The 23,296-nt window shown below is 41.3% G+C and overlaps 1 protein-coding gene across 3 annotated transcripts in view; it reads left to right on the top strand.

The window, feature by feature from the left end:
- CD99L2 (CD99 molecule like 2) overlaps positions 1-23,296 on the top strand; it is a 497,554-nt gene that overhangs the window by 289,149 nt on the left and 185,109 nt on the right. For all 3 annotated transcript variants that reach the window (XM_078688659.1, XM_078688658.1, XM_078688657.1), the window contains one exon: positions 20,350-20,433. In XM_078688659.1, coding sequence (XP_078544785.1) covers positions 20,350-20,433 — 84 coding nt within the window. The remainder of the gene's footprint in view (positions 1-20,349; positions 20,434-23,296) is intronic.

The raw sequence follows: 23,296 nt of genomic DNA, 5'->3' as shown, positions 1-23,296 counted from the left end.
TTAGATGCTCGATAAATTGGAGGTTTTAATCCAAGCAGCCATAGCCCCCAAATAAAATAACAAACCTTGAATCTATTGTCTCAAAATTCCCTAGCTGCGATTCTATTCACAACATGGTAGCAGAGCATGCCAGCACTCGCAGTATATGGACCTTTTTTGCATTGATATCAAAGGAGGACCTTTGAGGGCTAATCCACCTCACTCTAAGTGTGCGGGATGGGGTTCCTCGGCCTGTTTGATCCATGGAAAACGGTGCTGTCAACTTAAACCATGAGCCTATTGAGAGTGCCAAGCTGCATATCCCTTGCCCCCTAGTAGCTAACACCACTCGTCTCAACCTCCCATCCAAATGCAGCCCTTATGTCATGGCTCTGACCAATTTGCCATGTTTATCTCAAACCAAAGAAGAAACATACATCAAACTTAAAACTAAAATATGTCATTGGCTAAATAAAAATATGGACTTTTTTTCTTGCAGCGTTTGAGCACATTTTATTTGTCAAAAGGGTGGGTTAGATTGGTGCTTCTTGTAAGGTTCTGTCAAGGGGCTGTGTGGTTGTTGACTACAGGGATCTGGTCCTTGCAGAATGCTTAATTTTGTTAAACACTCCTCCTGAAATTGATCTTCCCCTGCTTCTCTCCTTTCCACCTCTAATAGATTCAGTGCTTTATCTGGTATGGAGGAACTGGGGGCCAGAGGATCAGGAAATAGATTGGGCTTACCAAACCAGGAAGTCTCCAGCTCCAGCGATACAGCCCGCTTGTGTGGAATCAATTGTTATGTCCCAGATGATGCTAATATTCTGGAATATTGTGGGGCTGCGATCCAAACAAGAAGATCCTAACTGCCTTTCCTTTATTTCAAAATATGACATTATAATGTTGCAGGAAACATGTACAATTGGGGAGATTACTTGGGACTGTTTTTAAACCTTCATTATCCCAATAATATGCTCAACAGGAGGGGCAGGCGATCATGGTGTGGGCCACTAACCTCTTTACAACTATCACTATTGTATGTATCCACCCAGAGACCGATCTTATGGGTTGTTCATCCCACTACTTCAAATTTGTTTGTGATCAACTTTTGTAATTCGGTTGTGGAATTGGGTTGCCAAATTAGGGTGCTATTTAAAGTTATTGGGATGCTAAAACATAGAGCCGAGCTCACCCTGGGTGCGTTTGCGGTTATGGGGGGTTGGGGGTGTTTTAATGCTAAAATTGGTTTTTGTGATACTACCTCTGACCCTTTTTCCGAGGCAACTCCAGTAGGGTCCAGTTGTCAAATCGATAGAAGAGGACGCACACTCTTGAATAGTCTATTGGAATAACATTTGTGTAACTTGGCCGAAATCGGGGGTAGGCAAGAACCATATATCCTGATATTTAAATGCGAGGGGCAGGGCACCACTATAAGTTGCGTCTTCTTTTCCTGGGAGTTGACTAACCGTGTAGTCACTGGGGTTGTCATTTCGAACAGTTTCAGTGACCACAACCCCATCTTACTGACCCTAGATTTACAAAAAGGGTAACAACCCATCCTGTTGAAAGGAGTAAACAACCTGGTCATCAAGGACAAGAGACTCGAGGTCAGATGGAAGGGGCTAGATATCCCCTGTGTAAAAGCCAAGGTAGCCAGTGCAAATCGGAGTCTGTTCATGGACCGTCTTCTATCTGAAGATTAGATCCTTACTTTTAGTCATGCACAGCCATTCAGTTGCCACCAGCCCAGGGTAGTTTGACAGGGAGTGTAGGGTTGCAAATCAGCATTTGAGAGATGCCCTAAATTCCAGTCCTAGAGACCAGGAAAACATACTTAAACTAGACATCACTATAAGCTCACAATTAAAAAGCTGAAGGCTGCCATCAAGGAAGAAGCTAGGAGCAGCCTTGTTGCTGCACGACAGAAAAGGGACCCTAAAATATTTTGGGCAATTGTAAATGCCAAACAGCATCCCATAAATAAGGACAAAGGTTTGGGCTCGAAAATTACTCCCCAAGGCAGGACTGACTATTTCAAGCTTATATACTCTTTTGAGAGTCAAATGCCTGTAGAGTTTGATGATGCCTATTCCTCTTTTCCTTTAGTAATTAGGTTTGAGGGGGTAATAAAAGGCCATACATGGTAGCCCCGCCAATAAAGCACCGGGACTGGATGGGGCTCCTATGGACATGTAATTAATGAATTCTTTATTGTTTGATTACTTAAAATCTTACAATTTGACATATAACATCTACTGTAATGTAAAACCACTAAAAACAAGATAAAAAAATGCAACATCAAATTCTGAACCAGTTACAATAAAAATATACCAAAAGTGTAAACACTGTTTCATACTGTGCAGAAGTTTTGCTTTTACTCTTAATAAAAACTTTACAAATGCAGAATTCATAATTATATATTTAGAATGCATACACCTTATCAAATCTTGCCTACATGTCCTTATTCCTCGCGCATTAAAACATGTTTTAAAGTATAGTTTTTCATTCAATTTGGAGTTCAGGGCAGATACATAACAAATGGACAATATTTTCCTCTCCGGTTTTACACAATCTGCACAGGGGCGTAACACAGGCCACGCATCCCCCGCAGTGCGGGGGGCCCTCAAGCTCGTGTCACTTTTGGAGCCATTGGCCAAGTATGTGGATGTATTCCTACTCCCTTTAGTTAGGCACATCCCTGCTTATGTAAGAGACACTATGGATCTGATATCGAAGGTGGAGGGTTTGAGATTCAACCCTAATGAACAACTTATGGCCACCTTCGATATAGAATCACTTTATACTAATATTCCACAGGAGGAGGCCCTGGAGGTGATGAGGTTGGTGTTGGATGCGAGAGAACGCCCGCACCAAGTACCGACAGAATTCATAATTAGTCTGGCCAGACTATGTTTGAAAAATAATTTCTTCAGCATTAAAGAAAATCTATATTTGCAAATCTCAGGAGTGGCTATGGGATGTTGTTTCTCGCCTGAAATAGCTAACCTAGTCATGGCCCAATTTGAGGAGAGGTGGATATATAGCGACACCAACCCATTTAAACATCATGTTGAGATTTGGTGTCGCTATATAGACGACATCTTCCTCATTTGGAAAGGGGATCAAATCGAACTATCTGAATTTCACAATTGGTTAAATTCACGAACTTTGGAATTCAACTTTACTGTGTCCTTTGACAAAGAAAAAATTAACTTTCTTGATGTATATGTCCAACATGATGAGGGTCAGTTGGCTGTGAGTCTGTATACCAAACCTACAGATAAAAACACCTTATTACACTTTACCAGCAGCCATCCGCGGTCATTGAAAGAAAACCTTCCCTATGGACAGTTCCTCCGTATAAGGAGGAACTGTAGCTCCAAAGAAGATTATTTCCTACATGCAGAAAAATTGAAAAACAAATTGATATGGAGAGGTTATCCTAAAAGATTAGTGAAGGTAGCTCTAAAAAGGGCGTGGTACACCCCACGAGAAACACTATTGGTACCGAAAACACACGATGAAGAAAAAAAGACACCTCTCACGTGTGTATTAACATATGACCCAAGAGTTAATAAGGTGAAAAAACTGATTATGAACAACTGGAAACTAATTGAAAACTTGGGTATTCCCAAACCGTTATTTGCCTTTAAAAAAGGTAAAAATATTCGGAATCAATTAGTGAAATCAACCTCTCAAACTACAACACCCATGAGAGATACCCGCAATTTGCTGAAGTTGCCACCAGTTGTTGGACATTTCCGTTGTCACAATTGTTTGGCATGTGATTCTACGAGGGACTCTAAGGTGATAATGATCAACAAAAAAACCCATCACCAAAGAGCCTTTTCTAATTGCAACACTAAAGACACTATATATTGCATTAAATGTCCATGTGACAAATTTTACATAGGGCAAACAATACAAACAGTGAAGAAAAGAATCCTACAACATAAATCCAGAGTGAGATGCAACACCGCTGGGGCTCCATTGGTGCAACATTTTCAGGAAAACAATCACACTGAAGAAGATATTGAATGGTCAGTACTATGTATAGTAACTAACACAAACAGAAGAGAGACGGAAAAGAAACTTAACCGTCTAGAAGCCAGACTAATTGAAAAATATCAGACAGCTAGATCAGGTCTGAATGACAGGGATGAAGTTTGGTCATTATTACAATAACTTGGATGTGGGATAATGATATCTGTAGGCTAGGCTGATATTCTTTGAATGTGTACACTAATTATGTATACCTTGAATAAATGACAAATGGTTCTAACATATAAATTCAATGTTGTAAATTATGTTGTTGTTGTATATATTAGAGTGTAAGAAGTGATGGCATCACATGGGATATAAGGACCTGTACGGGACCCTGTGTTTTGGCTTTCGACTTGTTTGACTTGCACATAGTTTAGATTACATTTGATTTTTCTGATCTTTCGAATTTGCCTGTATTTTGGTCCAATTGGTGTATAGATTGCCGCTTTTGTTTATCTGCCTGAGGCGCTCTCGTTAGATTGGGACTACGAACTACTTGAGAGTCCGTTATCTCGGAATGAAGCATTACCACGCGAGACTTGCGCGATGCAATACGGTAGCTAGGGCTGTGTTAATGATTGGTCCATCTCTCACGCGAGACTTTCGCTAGCCAGCCGCGAGTGAGGGTTGGTTTAAAGCAGAGTCCTTCATTAATGTCTACTACCAGGAAACGCGTTTGGCGCCCTGAGTGTAGTGACAGAGCTCGGTTTGTTTGGGATCAGTTACCGGCTTGGAAGAAACGTATGCGAAATAGAACGCTGTTCGAGGTAAGAATACAGAGTTTCCGTGGCCGGACTGGTCACGATGTTACTTCTCTTTTGGTAACTTTATATTTATATTGAACACTTGAGCAACAGACCGTTTGACGCTGTATTATAGGCTCATTTTACGTGGGGAAGATACCCGTAGTGAAGTACTTCAAGTTGATAGGTAAGCCATTATATGTAACACTTTAAGAGAAGGGTGGATTAGAGCGACCTGATACTTATAATTACTGTATATTTTCTTGCTTCAGAGCCTTGACGATTGAAATTATGTATGTAAGAAGGTGGAGCTCTGTTTACAGTTTATTCATATTTGGTATGTATGTCTCAGGACATGGGGGTCTCTTTTACGTTGGCGAGGTCTATGAATTGGTTGCACTTAGGTGTTGTATATGTTTTTCACTTGGCCTTGGTGAAGGGTCTATCATTCTGTTTTGATTTAGATTTGATTGTTCTATACACACGAACTAGGGTGTTGTTTAATGTGGTGTTTTAATGTGGATTTCAACTCTTGCCATACACTTCAGGAAGGGACAATTTATAGTGTAAATAAAATCACATTGTATATAGAGTCACAAATGTTTTCTATGCATGGGAAGTGACATGTTATCCCAGTTAATTCAATACGAATACAAATTGAGTTTGTTTGTTTGCTTTAGAATTCTAGTATATCTGCCCTCGTAGTCCTGATGAGGCCTGGAATAAACAGAGGCTGAAACGCGTCGACACAGTTAATTGGAGGACTCCAAAACAAGAAATCTGTTTGAACACTATTAAGAAAGAGTTACTTAAGAGAGTGCTATTTTAAGAGAGGTCAAAAGTGGTAGAACCTCATACACTCCGTTTTTCATTGCTTTTGGGCTTGTTTTGGTGATCTTAAAAGTAGGAATGTCATGTGAAGAATTATACATTGACATCCTTGTTCAAATAAGTGGGGCATTAGAACCGTGAGCTTGGTTCTCAAAAAATGTATATATGTATGTAAGATAAAAGTATATGTGTATGTGTGTTTTTTTGTATATATATATGTAAATTGTGTACAGTTTTTTGTTTAAAGCAAGAGACCGATAATTAAGGTCAAAAATGGTTTGATTAAAAGAAAAAGTTGAACTATACATGGGTTATTGATTGCTTTATGTGTTTGGCTATTGTTTGGGGAGATACTCTATTGTAATAATTTTTCAATTAAAAGTGTGTGGAGAAGGATTGTCTCAAGACTGGATAATTGATGGTATCCAGTCTTTTCAAACTAAAATAACAAAATTGAGCTCCGTAGGCTTTACATTGTTGTTTTTTCTTTGTTATATACCCAAAAGCCTATGGGTTATATGGGTGACCCCTGTATTTTGTTCAAGTGGGCCCCCTCAGCACTGCACTTCGGCCTGAGAGCTCCTAATTGAGTCCTGGAAGGGGGGCCCCCTCAATTATCGTTACGCCACTGGATCTGCATACTGTATCCCCCTCCGACTTCATCCATGGGGGAAGATGACTTGGTCCAGGGAGTACACCAACTCTTCCTTTTATAAAGATTTCTTTATTTTTTAATGTCTATGGTATTTCTAAATAGGTTTGAATCTGCTTTTTTATAAACCCATTAATTATTGGCCATGCTTGTTTTCTTTGTGCCAATATATCTTTATCTCGTATGATTGATATATGGACATTTATAAAGCTAATGTTGATCTGTGGACCCCCATTAATACCTCTGCTTTGAACATTTCAATATTCTGTAAGATCTCCGCCTCTTGGCTGCAAGCTATCATAGTACTCCTATTTAAGAAAGGCCTTAGTCAGGATCCTCACTGCTACAGCCCAATTTCACTCCTTGACTCTGTTGTCAAATTTGCTGGTCGTGTGATACTCAACAAGATCGAGGACTGGGTTACGCAGAAATGAGTTATGAGTAGGGCTCACTATGGTCTTTTGGGAAGGCCTGGGGACACAGGAGCAATGACTCAACCTGAATCTATTAGTGGGAAAATACACAATTGTGAAGAAATGCCCATTATACCTCGCTTTCATGGACCTGAGCCGCACATTCAACCAATCCAAATTGTGGTCCATTCTTTAGTGGATTTGTATGCCGCAGGATATGGTTGACTTCTTGCATGCACTACACTGAGAGGTCTCAGCAAGCTGCAGTTTGGTATAGATGGGGATTGTCTGCCAAAGGAATATTTTGCACCTATCCTTTTCCTCCTATGTAATGATGACTTGAACTGCTTCCTCATTGTCATTGTCACAACCTAGAATAAAGCCCAAACCCCTGCTGGCACGGTTATATGCCAATGATGCAGTTCTGCTTTCCCCCACACCTAATAGGCTTCAGGCCCTAGTTGACAACTTTGTATTCTTCATGAATAAACTGGATGTAGATGTCAACTTTTCCAAGTTACATGGTGTGGGGCCAACAGCCCGCCAAGGTAAGACCAATATATCACAAGGAAAGTAACATCACCAAGGTCAGTGAATTCCCTTATTTGGGTTGATTTTTGATTCCAACAAAAGTTTTGTGCCCTGCCTTTCCAACTGCTGCTCACAATTCAAAAGCGCAGTGGGGGCTCTCTTTAATGTATCCACCAGAGTAGGTGGCAAACCTATTGTCTCTTTGTTGGAAATCTATAAATTGAAATGCCTCCTTGTTCTTACCAGCCGGAATAGGGGGATACAAGACTTTAGTAGCCTGCAGAGGAAGGAAACCCATTTTTGCAAGCGACTTCTTGGCCTTGCCCTGGCAGCTCACAGCACTTTATACATGAGGAACTGGGTCTAGCTTATGCCATGGACTTAGTGGGGCTTGCCCCCCTCCTTCCATGGATCTTCACATGGAGCAACCCAGAGGCTTCTTTTAACCGTGAGATTATTGAGGATTGGTTGTCTTGTGATTACAGCTTAAGAATCCTATTTCTGAAATATATACAAACAAGCATTTTCAATGCAATAGGTCTCGCATTTGCGAGAGGTAGAGCTATTGATGTTGGAAATGTTTTTTTTACTTCTGTGTTTTGGAGTGGATAGGATGTATGTGGCCTGTAGTGGAATAGTGTGGTATGTCGTGTAGTGGAATTATGTGGATTGAAATTATGTGGTATGTAGTGTATAGGACAGATGTGGAGTGGGACTGTGTTATGGCGAAAAATATGTGGTATTGTATTTTGTGTTGTGAAGTGTAATGTAGTGGAGTTTAATAATGTGGTGCGCTGTTTCATTTTGTATTGCGATGTATATTTATGTTGTGTGTATTGTATATATGTGATATGTTTGGATCATGGATCACAAGTGTTCGTTAGCACATTTAAAGTTCTGTGCATATGCAAGACCTAAACAATTGGATGAAATCCATAATATGTACAACTATTGGCAATGCCAATAGGTTTTGTATTTGCAAAACTATGTAAGTATAAAAAGGTGCAGTATTGAAATGCAGAAATGGAACCTCAAAGGAAATCACTGTTAGATTGTACCAAATCTGTTAATATTGACAAAATAATGTAATAACACACTGCAAATATTAATTAATAAATTTTTTAAAATGCGCAATGGCGACTTTCTACAAAATTATGAAAAATGTGTAGCATTTGTGAAAATAACATTTTGAAACCATGTGCGTACATGCTTGTTACCAACAAACCCCTTTCCGATCTAAACAAATAAATGATCTTAAAAGGCACGCTGCCTCTCAGGTTCCAGAGAAGCACTTTTGAAAATGGGAATCGATAAGTAAGACAGCGGGCTGCCTTATATCGCACACAAATACATGGATAACAAGAGGGGGCACCAGATAGAACCTCTTTTCTGTAAATGAGAGATAAATGCCAACGGTGCTTGCTTGTCTGACTCCCGCACTGCCCACATTTCCACATAAGCACTAACTTGCTTTCCTTGAGCACGTTAAATTACGCTGTCATCAGATGAAATGCTACTGCATAAAGGGGTGAGTTGTTGTGCCCGTAACTGGTGCAGCAAAAGGTCTTACCCTCTACAAGAACCCAAGATTCAAAGTCTTGGTGAGGGCTACCTCTTTGGAAGGGTTGTGTTCACTGTGTGATATCGGCTCTTCACTCCATAACCATGTGAAGAGTACGGATATCTTATGAATAGGGCCTCTGGAATTATGCGATTGTGATGTCACAGTGATTTCAACATAACTGTAGTTTTGCTGCATTTGCCAATTAATTATCTGTCGCATAATCTGCAGATTTAAAAAAAAACTAAATCATTCTAACTCAAACAGCTCAAAAGTTAATAAAGATGCAGCAACACGTTGTTGCGCAGTGCAAGGCTCTTTACAAAGCTGGACTGGTCACCTTACTGTTGCTTATTGCTATATTTGGGTGTTAAACTGGTACTAATGAGGTGCAAGCAATGCCATACAGTGGTACCAAGTTTACAAATGGTGGAAAACTGAAGTAATACCATTAAAAAATGTGCTGCATTATGCCGCATGATTTGCCTTTTCTTGCCATATAATTTACTCAACCCGTGGCCAACTCCTGCCGCATAAGTCCAGTAACTCTGCTTATGACAAACCTTAGCACTGTGAGTATTGGCAGAGTTGGAGCTATTAAGCTTCGGGTTAAGATTATCCGATGGCTCCATCTTATCATCATTAGCGTTTTCCTGGCCTGGGCTTTCAATTAAGCACCTAATGCATTCTGAGATTTGTTGTTTTCTTTATTCAGCTCAACCAACAGTACTAACCCAAATAAAATTACAGATTTGTAAAAGGAATGGAGCCAGGTGTTCGTAGTGAAATGGAGTCACCTGGTCCCCTTTACCGTATCAAGCCCTAAAATAATTGTAATAGTTAAATAGCTCTCTCCTGAAATGCCCTTCAACCTTAGTTTTTAGCACAAAAACATTGTCTTTCAGACCACGTTTTTGGAATATATTGCATCATTTGCACCCGTTAATTGCTATATTTTGTGGGCCTCCAGATAACCTCTTACCCCAAGGGCTCAGATTTGCACACTATGCACGTACCATATGTCCCACCTCCTAGAAGCATCATGCTGTGTAAATGTTTCAAAGGTTGACAGGTATGATGTAGATCAAGAAACAAGAAAGAACACCGGTATGACATGGGTCAGTACTCAGGTTTTTATTGATCTGTTAAATGACTGGGAGTCCCAGTCATTTAACAGATCAATAAAATCAGCATGGGAGCTTCGAAAAGCTGACTACAAGTTGGTGTAGCTCGTACAGTTCCGGAGGTTTTACCATTGCATCTAGGACATCATATAGGGATAAACGAGACAAGTCCAAGACTGCTACAAAAAACACAGACAACACCGGAGAGGATGAACCTAAATACTTGTGCATTCTGGGCCTTAACACAGGAAGTTTTCGAAATCAGTTTGTTGAGGATGCGCAGGAATTAAATAATCTCGGACGATTGGTGGTGCAAACTTTACATGTTTAAACCACTTTACAATTGTTCTCTACCTGCACCAGTTTACCCACCTCTAACACCCCTTCAGCCGACTTTGAAGCTGGGAAACCAGGTTCGAGCTTGGCTGGAGGCTCGAAAACATCCTGTGACTCTGGGCAATTCACTTAATCTTCTGGTGCCTAAAAGAAAAGCACGGCTGCGAAAGTGAATGCGACCATGATACAGAACAGATGCCCTGCGGGCCCCTGCTCGCTCCCACAAGTTGCAGGCCTCCACACGCACTAGTGAACTGAAGTGATTGCAAGAGGCCCTCTCCTAGAGCAGCACATGTGCACTGCGCTAGGCGAGACCTAAAAACTGCATATCTGCCATACCCAGTCCACCATCATACTTGGACTAGGTACACTTGTCAAGCTGCGGCTAATGCCAGCTGCGGCTCATGCAGGTAAGAGCAGTGAGGCCCTGTATGGGGAGGGGGAGGGGTTGGCGTTCCACAGACTACGACAGGGTACAATTAATTATTTATTTAATGTTCCCTTGTCATCTGTCGAAATCCCCCCGCCCCCTTTCACCCCCACCAGGCCCAGCCGCTCCCACCAGCACAGGACTTGTCAAATGCAATGTTGTACTTTGCCACCCACAGAAGGCTGCAGCAACTACCACATACAGTGTGAAGAGGTGTGCAGGAATCTCTCATAAGGATAGATCTGTCCTGCATAGAGAATCGGAGAAAGTGGACCATTTTCTTTAAGGCTACTCAGTCCATAATATTAATGATAGGTGCATTCCAACCGTGCAAATCTCTCCGTGGCTCTTTCAGCAGGTGTACGATATGGAGCATCTTTAATAGCTGAGACCGCACTGACGTACACATCTACTAACTTTGATCGCCTTTCAGTTGCTGACAGCACCCCACCCCTTCCGAATTGGGCAAATACCAGCTTTGTCTTATTTAAATTGACCTTTAGACAAGTAGTTTCTCCACAAATATCTTATATTTCTATGTCTGACCCATCTAGCAGTGGTGATGCTGTAAGAGCAGCATGTCATTTGCCTAGAGAGACGGGCGATCTGGGATGTCATTATCCCTTTGATAGCCCTTCACAGGGGCCTGGGTGAAAGAAGGCATCCCTTTCCAGTGACTCTGTGTTGGGAATAGCCCTTATTAGGCACCACTAACACGGAACCAGGCCCATCGGTTATTATAAAAGATTCTCACACTAGCCAGGAATCATAGAGCAAAGGCCATCTTTTGGAAGATCTGAAATATAAAGATCCAATTCATGTACCTGGGCCAGACCCAATTGTACACATCTGATGCAGTGTTTTGTGCCTCATCCTTGTATGAAGCCATTCAGTCCCGATGCAGTAAAGAAATGATGACCCTGACCAAACTTAGAATTATTTCTAACAAAATGTAGCAAATGTAACAAAAAGTATTACCACAGGCATGCATGCATTTGAAGGGGCATCCATCTTTGAACGGTTTTCTTCTACTTAAATATAATTTAAAGGGATCACGCGTTAGTAATGCCAACATTGCCTAGGTATCTAGTTGGCATATTACAAAAACAAAGATGGAAAAAAAAAAATCTTACAGAAATAATATTACTTTGTTCAGCTGTCGTACTTTTCACTGGCGCATGTTTACATTTCTCCGCAGACGCAAAAAAATCTTATAGAATAGATTGCTTTCATTTCAGTCCCATGATGCGACGATAAATACCAACAGCTGACTCCAAAATACTTAATCTGAAAATAGGACTGTTTTAACTGTGCCAACAATGAAACCCACAGCTAAAATACTAACAGGCTAGAACAGTAAAACTGCATAGTTCATAGCACCTGCATATCTCTCTTGCTGCTCCTCTCTCAAAGCCTACAATTCGTAGCACACCCAGGCCGTTGGGCTTCTATCTCCAAAATAATATTGCCACAAACACCGTTCATGATGCAATACCCTATAAAGCTTATGTGAATGCTAGAAACGGCACTGGTATCAGAAATGTAAATACTGCATCCATGACTGAAGTCCCTGCGGCCAAGTTAGTGAAGTCAAGGACTTTCGCTGGCTGTGGGAGATACTAATCTATGGAATGAGTTGTTGCCTCTCTTTAAGGCTCAAAGAAAACATGCAATTCAGTATGTTCTTAAAGACGAAATCTGTTTGCAGAGCTTTTGCTTGGGGCTCCCCAGTTGTAGGAACTGCCTGGAGGTAGCTACCTATGCCAGCTCACCTGCGTCTTGAGGTGGCCTCAAGTATACACGAGTTTGTAAAAACCCATTAACAGAACATAACATTCACAAAATGTTACCCGAATTGAGGACCTTAGTCCCCTGAGAGAATGCTTTACTCTGTGCATGTGAAATTAACTATCGGCTTTGCTCAGCGGGGGATGGCCTGACACCATTAGAATGAGTAGCGTTGCTCAGAGATCCTCTCGGCCGGGGCCAATCTGGGGCCATCCTGACCACATACAGACAATTCAAGGGCTCCAAACCTAACTGTGCACTGCCCTAACAACACTGCCTTATTACATGGTGCCTTTGTAACTGCGTAACCCCGAAATCTCAGCAAAATCAGAGCGATGCTGCTGCGGATCAAGATGGCGGCACTCAATATCGTAGTGGCGTGATGGTAGAGAAACTGGCTGCTCAGCTGAGTGCGTGCCCTCAAGAACATGCACCCCAGCACTAACCAGTCCTACAACGCGGAGCTTCATGAATCACACCTAGCAGATTGCGGACCGGTCTTAGTAATGCGCTGTCCAATAAAAGCACCTGACACTGACGATTACCATATTCCTCAAGCACACAATACGGGCATTATACTACAACGCTGGCTCGTGGGGAGCAGGGATTATAGTTACAAGTTCGAAATACACTTTTACGCTGCAATAATAATAATGCACAGTCAATGTCTTTTATAGAAGATTTTGCAATGTACGAATAAGAATATAACTGCTGGAATAGCTTTATTCCAATGATGTTAAAACTCAATGAAATCTTGTTGCATAAAAAAAAACAACTATCTGCTTTGCTCAGTGCATCGCTTCTGGTCAATAGCAATAGTGCAGTGCGTGTTAATACATTTGGACAACATGGCAATAATGTATTACATTCCAAAACAGAGAGGCACACACGCGCTGCATTTGTCCAAGATGTCGCCTCAAATTGAAGTTTGAATAGTAGTCAACTGATTAACTTTCTGGATGACTATCTGCTAGGGGTGGACAATGGTTTTGGAGACCTGCTGTACTGAAATCAAAATAATCTACCACCGCAGGTGTTCGCAGCTAATACGCCTACTTAATTCGTTCAATGTTTTCACACCACCAGCTTCTTGGGTGCAGTTTATGTGCTGTACCACTTTTGCCTGCTATCTCATTTGCTGTGTCATTTGCATGAGGCATCAAGCGCCTTTTACAGTGGATGTCATTGCTGCAACATAGGACTCCTTTCTGCGTGAAATAGAAGTACAACTATTCTACAATTTACCAAACCAGACAGAAGTGCTAAGCCAGCAGAGAGAAAAATTCTTACATTCATTCATCGTACAATATGGTTATTTGAAGATTCCTAGAGAGTGTATATGCATTATTAAGGGAGTGCTACGTCCAATCACAAGAGCATGTTTTCTGCAGCCAAGTAGGATTTTTTTCAAACTACTTTTACAATCCATGTTGATTGTTTTTAGGTATTAGTCCAGGGTCCCATCAGATTTTTTTCTGATCTTACAATAATCGGGCTAGGTTTATGTTAACAAGACTAATGAACAAATTCATTCGATAACCATTATTGGCTGTTTACGAACCAGAAAACATCTACTTATTTTCAGGTAAGTTGTTGTGTTGTTCTTTGTGGGTGATTTTAAAATAATCATCCTATGAAGCGGAGCAGCACTGATTTAGGACTTAAACTATGTTGTTACATCCATCAAATCCCTTGGACTCATGAATTTTACAAGAGTTGTTTGGAATGTGGTATTTTTAGCTAGAACATACTCTCGTGGAACGAGTAAGTTACAAGAATCTTCATAGAAGGATTATAAGTATACAATGACAAACTTGGTTTCCATTCATCTCTTAGTCTGACAAACTGATTAACTTTTATTTTACTAATCCACAAAAATGGGGCAGACACTTGATGTTAGAGGGGCACTCTTGTGCTACATTGACTACTAAAATCACATATAACTCCCATTTGTACGTGACAGTGTACAGCATGAACACTCAACACACCGCGCACACTAACAAAAAAAACACAAACCTTGCATACAAGACTCACCACGCACAGAAATTCACATGCTTCACACTGTGCACTCATAATACTTGTCAGGTAAACATTGGCAATGTCAACAGCTTGACACTCGCATTGTAAAGTCGAGACATATTGGCTTTGCCAATGCTTGTTCCCTTTGGGTGACACTAAACCAGACCAAGCAATGCCTTTTGTTATGGGTTATTTTTATTATAGAGAAAGGCAACACAGCATTCTGAACTTGACTGCCCTGAGATATCCTGTGGCGGGGGAAATGTGAATCGATTACAGAGTTTTTGAGAAACGCATACATTTTTGGTGAAGCTTGAGAAAACACTTTACACTAAATAGAAGACCCAACTTTATTGGTTAAGAGGAAAGACGCTGCCATGTGTATTGATTATTTTATTACTGAAAGTTCAAGGAAGTGCTCAGGGTTAGTAATATTTCTTGTATTTGAGAGTATATACACACAGTTTATTTTGGAAGCCGTACAGATTTATTTTGGGTGCCCGAATGGTTGGCGGCTGAACTGCTGTAGGGTATATGGGGAGTAACAAGTCTGGGATGTTGAAAGGAATGAATGAGCAGTGTGACCTACCTGGGAATCTATTGTGAGATTGATTACTTGTGGATGTTCTGTAAAGGTGAAGGCTAATTCTAGTAGTATGTGACCTGCCTCAGGGCTCGGCCCTCGAAAGGAGCTCGAGGTCCAGGTTTCTACTATTGCACATTTTTTATCAGGAGTGCCCTCCCATAAGTTAGTCTGCCATTATCGGTATTGTTCTGGCCATGGTTTTAGCCATAATGTCAGTCAGAGCAGGAACGCAACCAAGAATGGGGTAACACAGCTGGTCTGTGGGAGACAACTGCTGTGATGAAATAGCTTTCTGCATCTACCTTGCAGCCCAGGGCCAAGCAGTAGAGCGCCGTTTAAGGTTGAGGTTGGAAGTGCATGGCAACCTTCATAGGCGCCTTTAATTCTTGGGAGCAAAGCCGCGAGGCGCGTGAGTATGTGAAGTGTTTGCGTCTCTCCGGAGACCTCTACTTTTTTTTTTAAAAACATTTTTATTTGCATTTTATCAAAACTCAACATTACAGTCGTGAAATCAGCAGTGTATATACCTCTACTCCCACACCCACCCACCTCAAAGCCACAACTTTCTGTCACAATATGCAACATCCCAGTTCAACGTCCACTGATATAAAGTACAATCATCACATCGTATCCCACCGGGAGCTCTCTTGTCGGTGTGCTTGCGACTGAATAGTCAGAGTTTCAAGTTCCCCCCCTCACAGCCCCCCATCCAACCCATGGTAATGCCGCCATTTGGTCCAAACCCTTGAAATTTTTTCGAGCACCCCCTTGCTTTATACGTCACTCTCTCGGCTGCCATGTAAAGGTCCAACCCTCTTCTCCATTCTTCTAGTCCAGGCAGCTCCGGTGACCCCCAGTACTTTGCAATATCCCTTTTCGCTACTACAAGTGCCAGAACTAGGAAGGTGAGGAATGGGCGTGGCAGGTCTACCTCAGTAGTCATACCCAGTAGTGCCAGCTTGAGTTCCTGTTGGAGCGGGACCCCCAAAACCTCCCCCAGTTCCGTGAATATGTGCGTCCAGTAAATTTGTATCTTGTCGCATGCCCAAATGGTGTGATAGAAGTCCCCGTCATGTTGACTGCATCTAAGACAGTGTGAGTCGTCTATCTTCCCCATTCTATGGAGTCGCACTCTATCGTAGTAGGTTCTATGCAGCACTTTGAACTGAATAAGGCATCCCCGGGATGCATTAATACAATATCCCAGTCCAGGTCGTCCATGCCCCCCACCTCCGCCTCCCACTTGTGTCTAAGCCTCGCTAGCATATTGTTAGTTAAGGTTTTGTATGTGAGGGAGACCGTCTTTCCTTGGATCCGTTCTTGGAGGAGCCGTCCCTCTAATGGTGCATATTCTGGGATATCGTGTAGTTGGAGGTTCTGGGCCTGCCATGCATGTCGCAGCTGTGTGTATTTGAATAGCTGTGAGTGGTGCAGCCCAAATTCGGACTTTAGAGCCATGAAGGATTTCAGCTCACCTTTGGCCGGAGACCTCTACTTTGTCAGTTGTCACAGCTCACAGTGAATCGGTCAGAGGTTCGGTGAACAGGTTTCCACGTATCTTTTTGTGGGCATAACATCTGCATTTTGAGAACATACTCTGAAAGTGGATAGTACAAGTGTCAAAACAGTCGCGTGCACATGGGCTGTCCGGGCGCTAGGTGGAATAGGCGCCATGTGCGTGCACATCGGCTGTCTGAAAGAGACGCCGTGAGCGTGCACATGGGCTGTCCTGGCGCCGTGAGCATGCACATCCCTGTCACCCCTTCGACCACCATACTATAGGTCTCGCCAAGGCGAGCCGGACATGCGCTTCGTCGCTAGGTGAGACCTAAAAACAGTGGCAGCCATAGGAAGACAGGAATTGTTCTCTAACTCGTGCCCTATCTCAGAGGAGGGAGTATGCAAAAATTAAAGACCTGTTCCTGAAAAGGGCAGCGCCAATAGGGAAAATAGAGAGGTCATGAGGCTTAACATGAGAGAATTGATGAGTTAAGAAACAGAAGGAATTGAGCCATGTTTGTTGTATGTCAATAACATTAGGGAAATTGCATTACTGACGAAGTTTCATCTAAGTACCATCAGATTTACTTATTTATTATAGTGCAAACATAAACTCTTGCGGATATCAGAGCACTTTACAATAAAATAATTATAAAACGCATTACGTATAACAATTTCGTCAGAGGTGGTACATTTGTGAATCTCCAAGACAGAGAGTACTTGAGTTTCTCACTTAGCCAATTCGACCCAAAAAACATTCTGCACTGTCCCTGCAATGAATCATCCCCCAAACCCCTGGCACATTTAATATTTTTCTGTAAGTTTTGGATGTGCCCAGGAACATTTTTCTATTACCAACAGTATAAAAAATACAGGGTTTCTTTCAATATCGGCCCGCCCATCACTAGCTGTGGATGCTCACAAATCACCATTTGACTTATTCTGTGGAAGCCTTTTTGAAAAATGCACTTTATTAGCGCACGTGTTGTTTGCATGCCCTGCTTATGCGCAGCCCTGGGACAAATGGCTCAAACCGGTCTGCGGACAACTGGGCACACGGAACCACTGCGCATACTGAAGTCCGACATTAGGCCCTTTTTTGCCTGCGCAGTGGCTAAGTTTCTAAGTCACATGTGGGGCATTAGAATGAAGGCATGTACGGGAGGACATCAGCAATTCCCGGGTTGACTCTTAGCCCAAGTTGTTTTCCGGCCCCAGTTATTGAACCTATGATACCTTCAATTGCACTAGACGTATTGCACAAGCAATTTACTGCAGATTGTTTGTATAACCAGATTGTTATGGGAGGGCCTTAAGGTATTCCGCCCATTTGCTGTGTACGAAGTTTTATTTTATACACCCAAACCGCTGTAAGATCGTGCTAGCTCCCCGGTCATTAACACCGCTCCAAGCTTTCTTTTTTAACCTGTGATATCCTCTGTCAGATGCTTTTATTACCTTTCATTATTTTTTTTATATATATATTTCACATTAGTTTTTAACCAACAAATTCCATTTTTGAATGTACGAATGATCTTCTATGATGTATAACTCCTAATTGGCTGTTGCTGAACGGGTATGGTATCCATCTGCCGGATCATATACGGGCTTGTTTTCAATTTTCATTGTTGTGGGCAGTTGAATCGAACACTCTATGTAATTTTTACACACTGGTCTAACATGTTTTAGCCATGCAGGCAATTTGCCGCCAAAACAACAATTTTGTGACACGAAGTCTCCGCATGCCAATTGTGAGATGCGCTGTACATTTTTAACTGTGTTTTATAATGTATGTCTTTTGTAGCTTTTATGGCTTGAACAGTCGAAATAGAACTTTAGTGATGATGATAAGTGATTGCAATCATTTGTTTATGATAACTTGTATAATGCTTGACTATGTTTTTATCTATTTTCTTTTTTAAATTAATTTACTATGCATTTTATATCCAATTTGTTATTTTAAATTACTAATGGTTGTAATACTGTATTTTAAAATATTTGTTTGAACTTTTATGATTATATCTTATACTCAGTGGAATAAAGAACCATTGATTGATGGCTTTGACTATAAAAGTGCCGTATCTGCCTGGTTGAACAGTATCACAAGTAGAATTCACCATTGATGTGCTTCAGTGGGGTCCACCATGGTTTAAGAGTTCACTGATGTGTCTGAGGTGCCAACTGGCCTAACGGCTAAGGCGCTCGACCTCGGACCTGGGGATCTGGGTTCGAGTCTCGGTAACGACGCCAAAAAAAACCCTGTGATTCTGAGCAAATCACTTTATCTCCCCGTGCCTAAAAAAAATGTAACGTAACTGGCGCTATGTAAAGTGCTCTGATAACTGATTCGGTTCGGTTCTAGTTCGAGCTATATAAAACTCTGCCAAAAAAAAAAAAACATTGGAGGCTTTGTTAGAAAGTATTATATGAAGCCTTCTCAGGAGCAACCCATTATTGGCACTGTTAAAACTCCAAGGAGTGTTCCACGTAGTCTACTCAAGAGCGAAGGAGTAGCAACCAAATGGAGGCATTGCATTTCTAAACCTCCAAGGGATATTAGGCAGGTCTACCCAGGAGTGACCGAGGAGCAACAGAAGAGAAACCCAAATAAGGCTCTGCTAAACCACCAAACCGCGTTAAGTGAAATTTATTCAGGAGTGACAAAGGATCAGCTCTTTGGAGGCACTGTTAAACATCTAAGGTGCATTATACAGAGCTTACTAGGAGTGACAAATTAGGTAACCCATTAGAGTCATCAAGGATTATAACATGGAGTCAACCCTAAAGCTACAGAGAAGCAACTAAGAACAACCCATTGGAAATAATGGTAGACCAGTGGAGAGGAAAGTACGACATTAACCTAGGATCAAGTGGAGTTATGGTAGGATAGGGGGAAGGCGTTAAGAGTAGGATGGCAAAGGGTAGGTAAAGGGTCTGGCCTTAGACCTTTCCACGACTCCAGTCTTCTTTCTGTTACTTCAGAGCCGTAAAAGTCTTGAAGAGAAAAATCCAATTTTGTCACTGTGAGGTTGACAAAGTCAGATCTGTAGGTAAGGCTATGCTCGCTGTTCTAAATTTGCCACCTTTTTATTGCATAAAAACTCAAATTTGGTAGTAGTTTGGGTTGAGGAATTTCCACAGCCCAGGGCTCTGTACACTTGTTGAGGGAAGGCTCCTGATTAGTGCGTTCTTGAGGGTCAACGGTTGGGATAATCAAGGAAGACATTATCCGCCTAGTACGCTTAGTGGACAATGAATGAGTGCTTTAAGCTTAATCTGCATGCACCAGGGGGCAGCGAGTGCTTTTAGTGCTGGTGTGATGTGGTTAGATTTGTGACGGTTCTGGTAGGGCAGCATAACTGAGTTCTGTATGTACACACAGTCTCACAGATTTCCTCCCGTTGTTGGAGGTTAGGATAATCTGTCTGTTTGTAATTTGGCTTCAAGAATAACAGATGAGAAAAACCATTAAGGTTCACTTATTTACGGCAATGCAAATTTTTTTGTAAAATGTAAGATTGCGTACAGGGAGTCTTGTTTCTTCGAATGTGCACACGTTGCTTCTTAATGCCTCTGTGTCTTAATAAAGTTTGATGTTTCCAAATTCAAAAAATAGAATAAATCTCACGATTTTTGTAACATATGGGTTAGACTCAAGAGTAAAATAGGCACCGTGCAAGAATACAAGTACACTGACTAAAGATGGAAACGTACATGGTAAAGCCTGCAACCTTTGTAATGTTTTGGGCTTTTCTCTGGTCATTGCAAAAGATTTCTAATGTTTTTTTGTATGTTTGTTTGCCATTTAGATGACAGTTTATGGGACTTGTTACACACAACCACAACAAAAAAGCCAAAAGCTACCAGAGCACCAGTGCCCCCCAAAAAGCCAGGTAAGCTCTACCATCTGAATTGTGGTTTATGCATTAATGCTTGCATGTTAGTTGAAATGTAGAAGTATTTTGGCAGCATTCTCTATTTCATCGTTTTTTTTCAATGTGATTTTCAAAAGGCACATCTACTTATTATCTCAAAAAACTTGTAGTTAGTGTCCCATTGCATAAGGAAATAGCTACTCATTGTAGAAAATTGGGTGATTGGTTGAGGGGAATGAAACGCTACTGAGGCGGAAACCACAATTCTAATCAGGGTGGCACAAAAACAGTCCTGCTTAACTTAGAGGCAATGTGTAAATGCAGCACACACACAGAACCGAGACATAGATATCATCTGAGGGAGGCAAAGACTTGTAAACAAGAGTTCCTCAACCAACAGAGACCTACTCAGGTTGACATGTTGAACTGCACATTTGAAGAGTAGGGAGAGATCCTACCTGTTCTGAATATAGAACAAGGATATAATGGTTGACATACTGGAACTGAGTTAACGCAAGTATGGGGATACTCCGAGATTGATATTGTGTTCTTTAATGATCAGTTAATCCTATTTTGTTGTTTCAAATAAGTATTTATGAAGAAGGCTATGTCACTGATTCACCCTTTCTGCTTGAGACAAGGCTCTAGAGGTATGCTTGGTACCCAGGTGGCCATGTCCTGAGGTCAAATACAGGACATCATCATAGATCAATCATGCCTTTTAATCCTACCAGATCATCACCGGGCAGGCAGAGACACAAAGTCCATTTCCTGTCATGGGTTACCTTTGTTAGAGCCATAAGACAGATGCATTCAGGTAAAATCACTGGTTATAACAGTCTGGCTAGTAAACTGTTTATAAGATTGAGTGATCTTGATCCACAGTGGCTGCATCTATTCTAGAGTGTTAGAGGAGAGGGGGTTGTGTCACCTGATACATTTCACGTGATAGAAGTGCTGATCAATAAACAGAGCAAGAATGCATCAATATGTCAATTGTATAGCCCAGTCTCACTTGACACTGTTGAGACTAATTTTCTTGCAAAAATGTTAGTGAACCAGTTGTTGCCTCTTCTGTTTTCCTTGAGACATCCGTATCGGTCAGGATTCCTGCCACAGAGCGCCACCAGACTAAATCTCTACTATCTCCACAACTGTTCGGATTTTGCTGAATTATCCCTTGATGTCGCTAAGTTTTTTGACTGAGTGGCAGTTCTTGTTTAGTGTCTGGTTGGCGATAGGTGTGGGGCCTAATTTTATTTTGTGGGCCTACCTGTTATTGAAACACTTGAATGAATCAGTAAGGGTCAACGGGAAACTGACATTAAATGTCTCCGAGTTTGGGGGAGCACACAAGGGTATCCTCTCACTGCTGCTGTTCACAGCAGAAACTCCAACATGCTGGATGAGAGAGGACCTGGACATGCAGGAGGGATGGCATGGAAGATCAAATATCCCTTTATGTGAATGATGCTTTGTTCTGTATGGCTAAGAGTGACTCCACCATACCATGTCTGTTGGCAATCTTTGCAGAGTTTGGAAGATATTTAGGGTTTTCTGTTAATTGAGATAAATGCACCCTTTTTGCCGTGCAGCAGTGGAATTTGTATCCAAGCGGTGGCCATCACCTCAGTGAACAGCGGGGTCTAGATAGTTAGGTTTTGAGCTCAATAGTGATTAGACTGCCCATTATGAACATAACCTGAATCCACTGCGCAGGACGTTTAGAGATGAGACTGTTCATTGGAATCCATTCCCTTTATCGTTGCTGATAAGGGTGATGCTATTCAAAATTATATAATTACCCAGGTATTTTTATATATTGTATATTACCCTCTTGCTGAACCTGGAATTTTTTTTCATCAAGTTGGAAGTATTCATCATAAGTTAATGTGGTGGATAAAACTCCCCATATAACATTCTCTAAGCTCGAACATTTTGCTTATGGTAAGGGTATATGTTTGCCAGATAGCCGTTTCTTGGAGTGTAAATAGTACGCCATCTACTTGCATATTTACAAGAGCAAAGCTACTGTCTGTCTTTAAACAAAATTGAGACACTGCTACTTTTACTCTCATAAATACTTTATATGTCTCTAATAAATGTCCCTCTTTTTAAATAAAGATAGTTGTTGCAGAAAGATCATCACAGCCTTTTTTCCCTAAGCATTGTTAAAAGGTTTTTTTCTGTTTTACAGGGACTGTCTCTATTATTCCACATTAGAAACTTACATCCCACCATTATGACGTAATGGGTTGGTCCTTACATGCCCTGCACAGTAGACCATTGCGGTAAAAGACCTACAAGCATTACCAATTTTCCCGATACTCTCATATATCATTAAAGGAAGCTTCTTACCCAATAGTGACATGAAAGAAAGTGAACATACAATGCACAGTTGTTAAATTTACCATGTGGTCTATAAAAACGCCCCAATTAACATGGGAATATCAGGTATACATTCAAAACCGGTATTGGAAAACCCAGTAGTCCTGGATTTGGCTGTCAGACTTTTAACTTTGTTAATGCCAGTTTTGTCATTTGTTTTGTACAGCTTGATTTCTTGGGTCGCTGCAGGGCCCTTGCCAAGATGAAACAAAACATTGCCTTAAGGAACAAATGTTTTTAGTCTGAAAAGCACACATTACCCTGGTACTAAAGCGCAGTACTTTGTGTGTGGGTGTACTTCTTGTCAAATAGCAGAATGCCATCACTCATAATGAAGGTAGCCAATAGATGAAGAGGACTGGCTGAAAACCCCTCTAAGTATATTACAAATATAATTTTAGGAAAAACCAAAGTGTTTGGTTAGGCCATACCTAAAAACTATGACCAATACCTATCTTGAGACTTCTAAGAAATTAGGTAATAATTTGCACTA

This window comes from Lissotriton helveticus, chromosome 4_1, assembly GCF_964261635.1.
Source record: "Lissotriton helveticus chromosome 4_1, aLisHel1.1, whole genome shotgun sequence".
NCBI classification, from domain to species: domain Eukaryota; kingdom Metazoa; phylum Chordata; class Amphibia; order Caudata; family Salamandridae; genus Lissotriton; species Lissotriton helveticus.
This window is presented reverse-complemented; position numbering and strand designations above follow the sequence as displayed.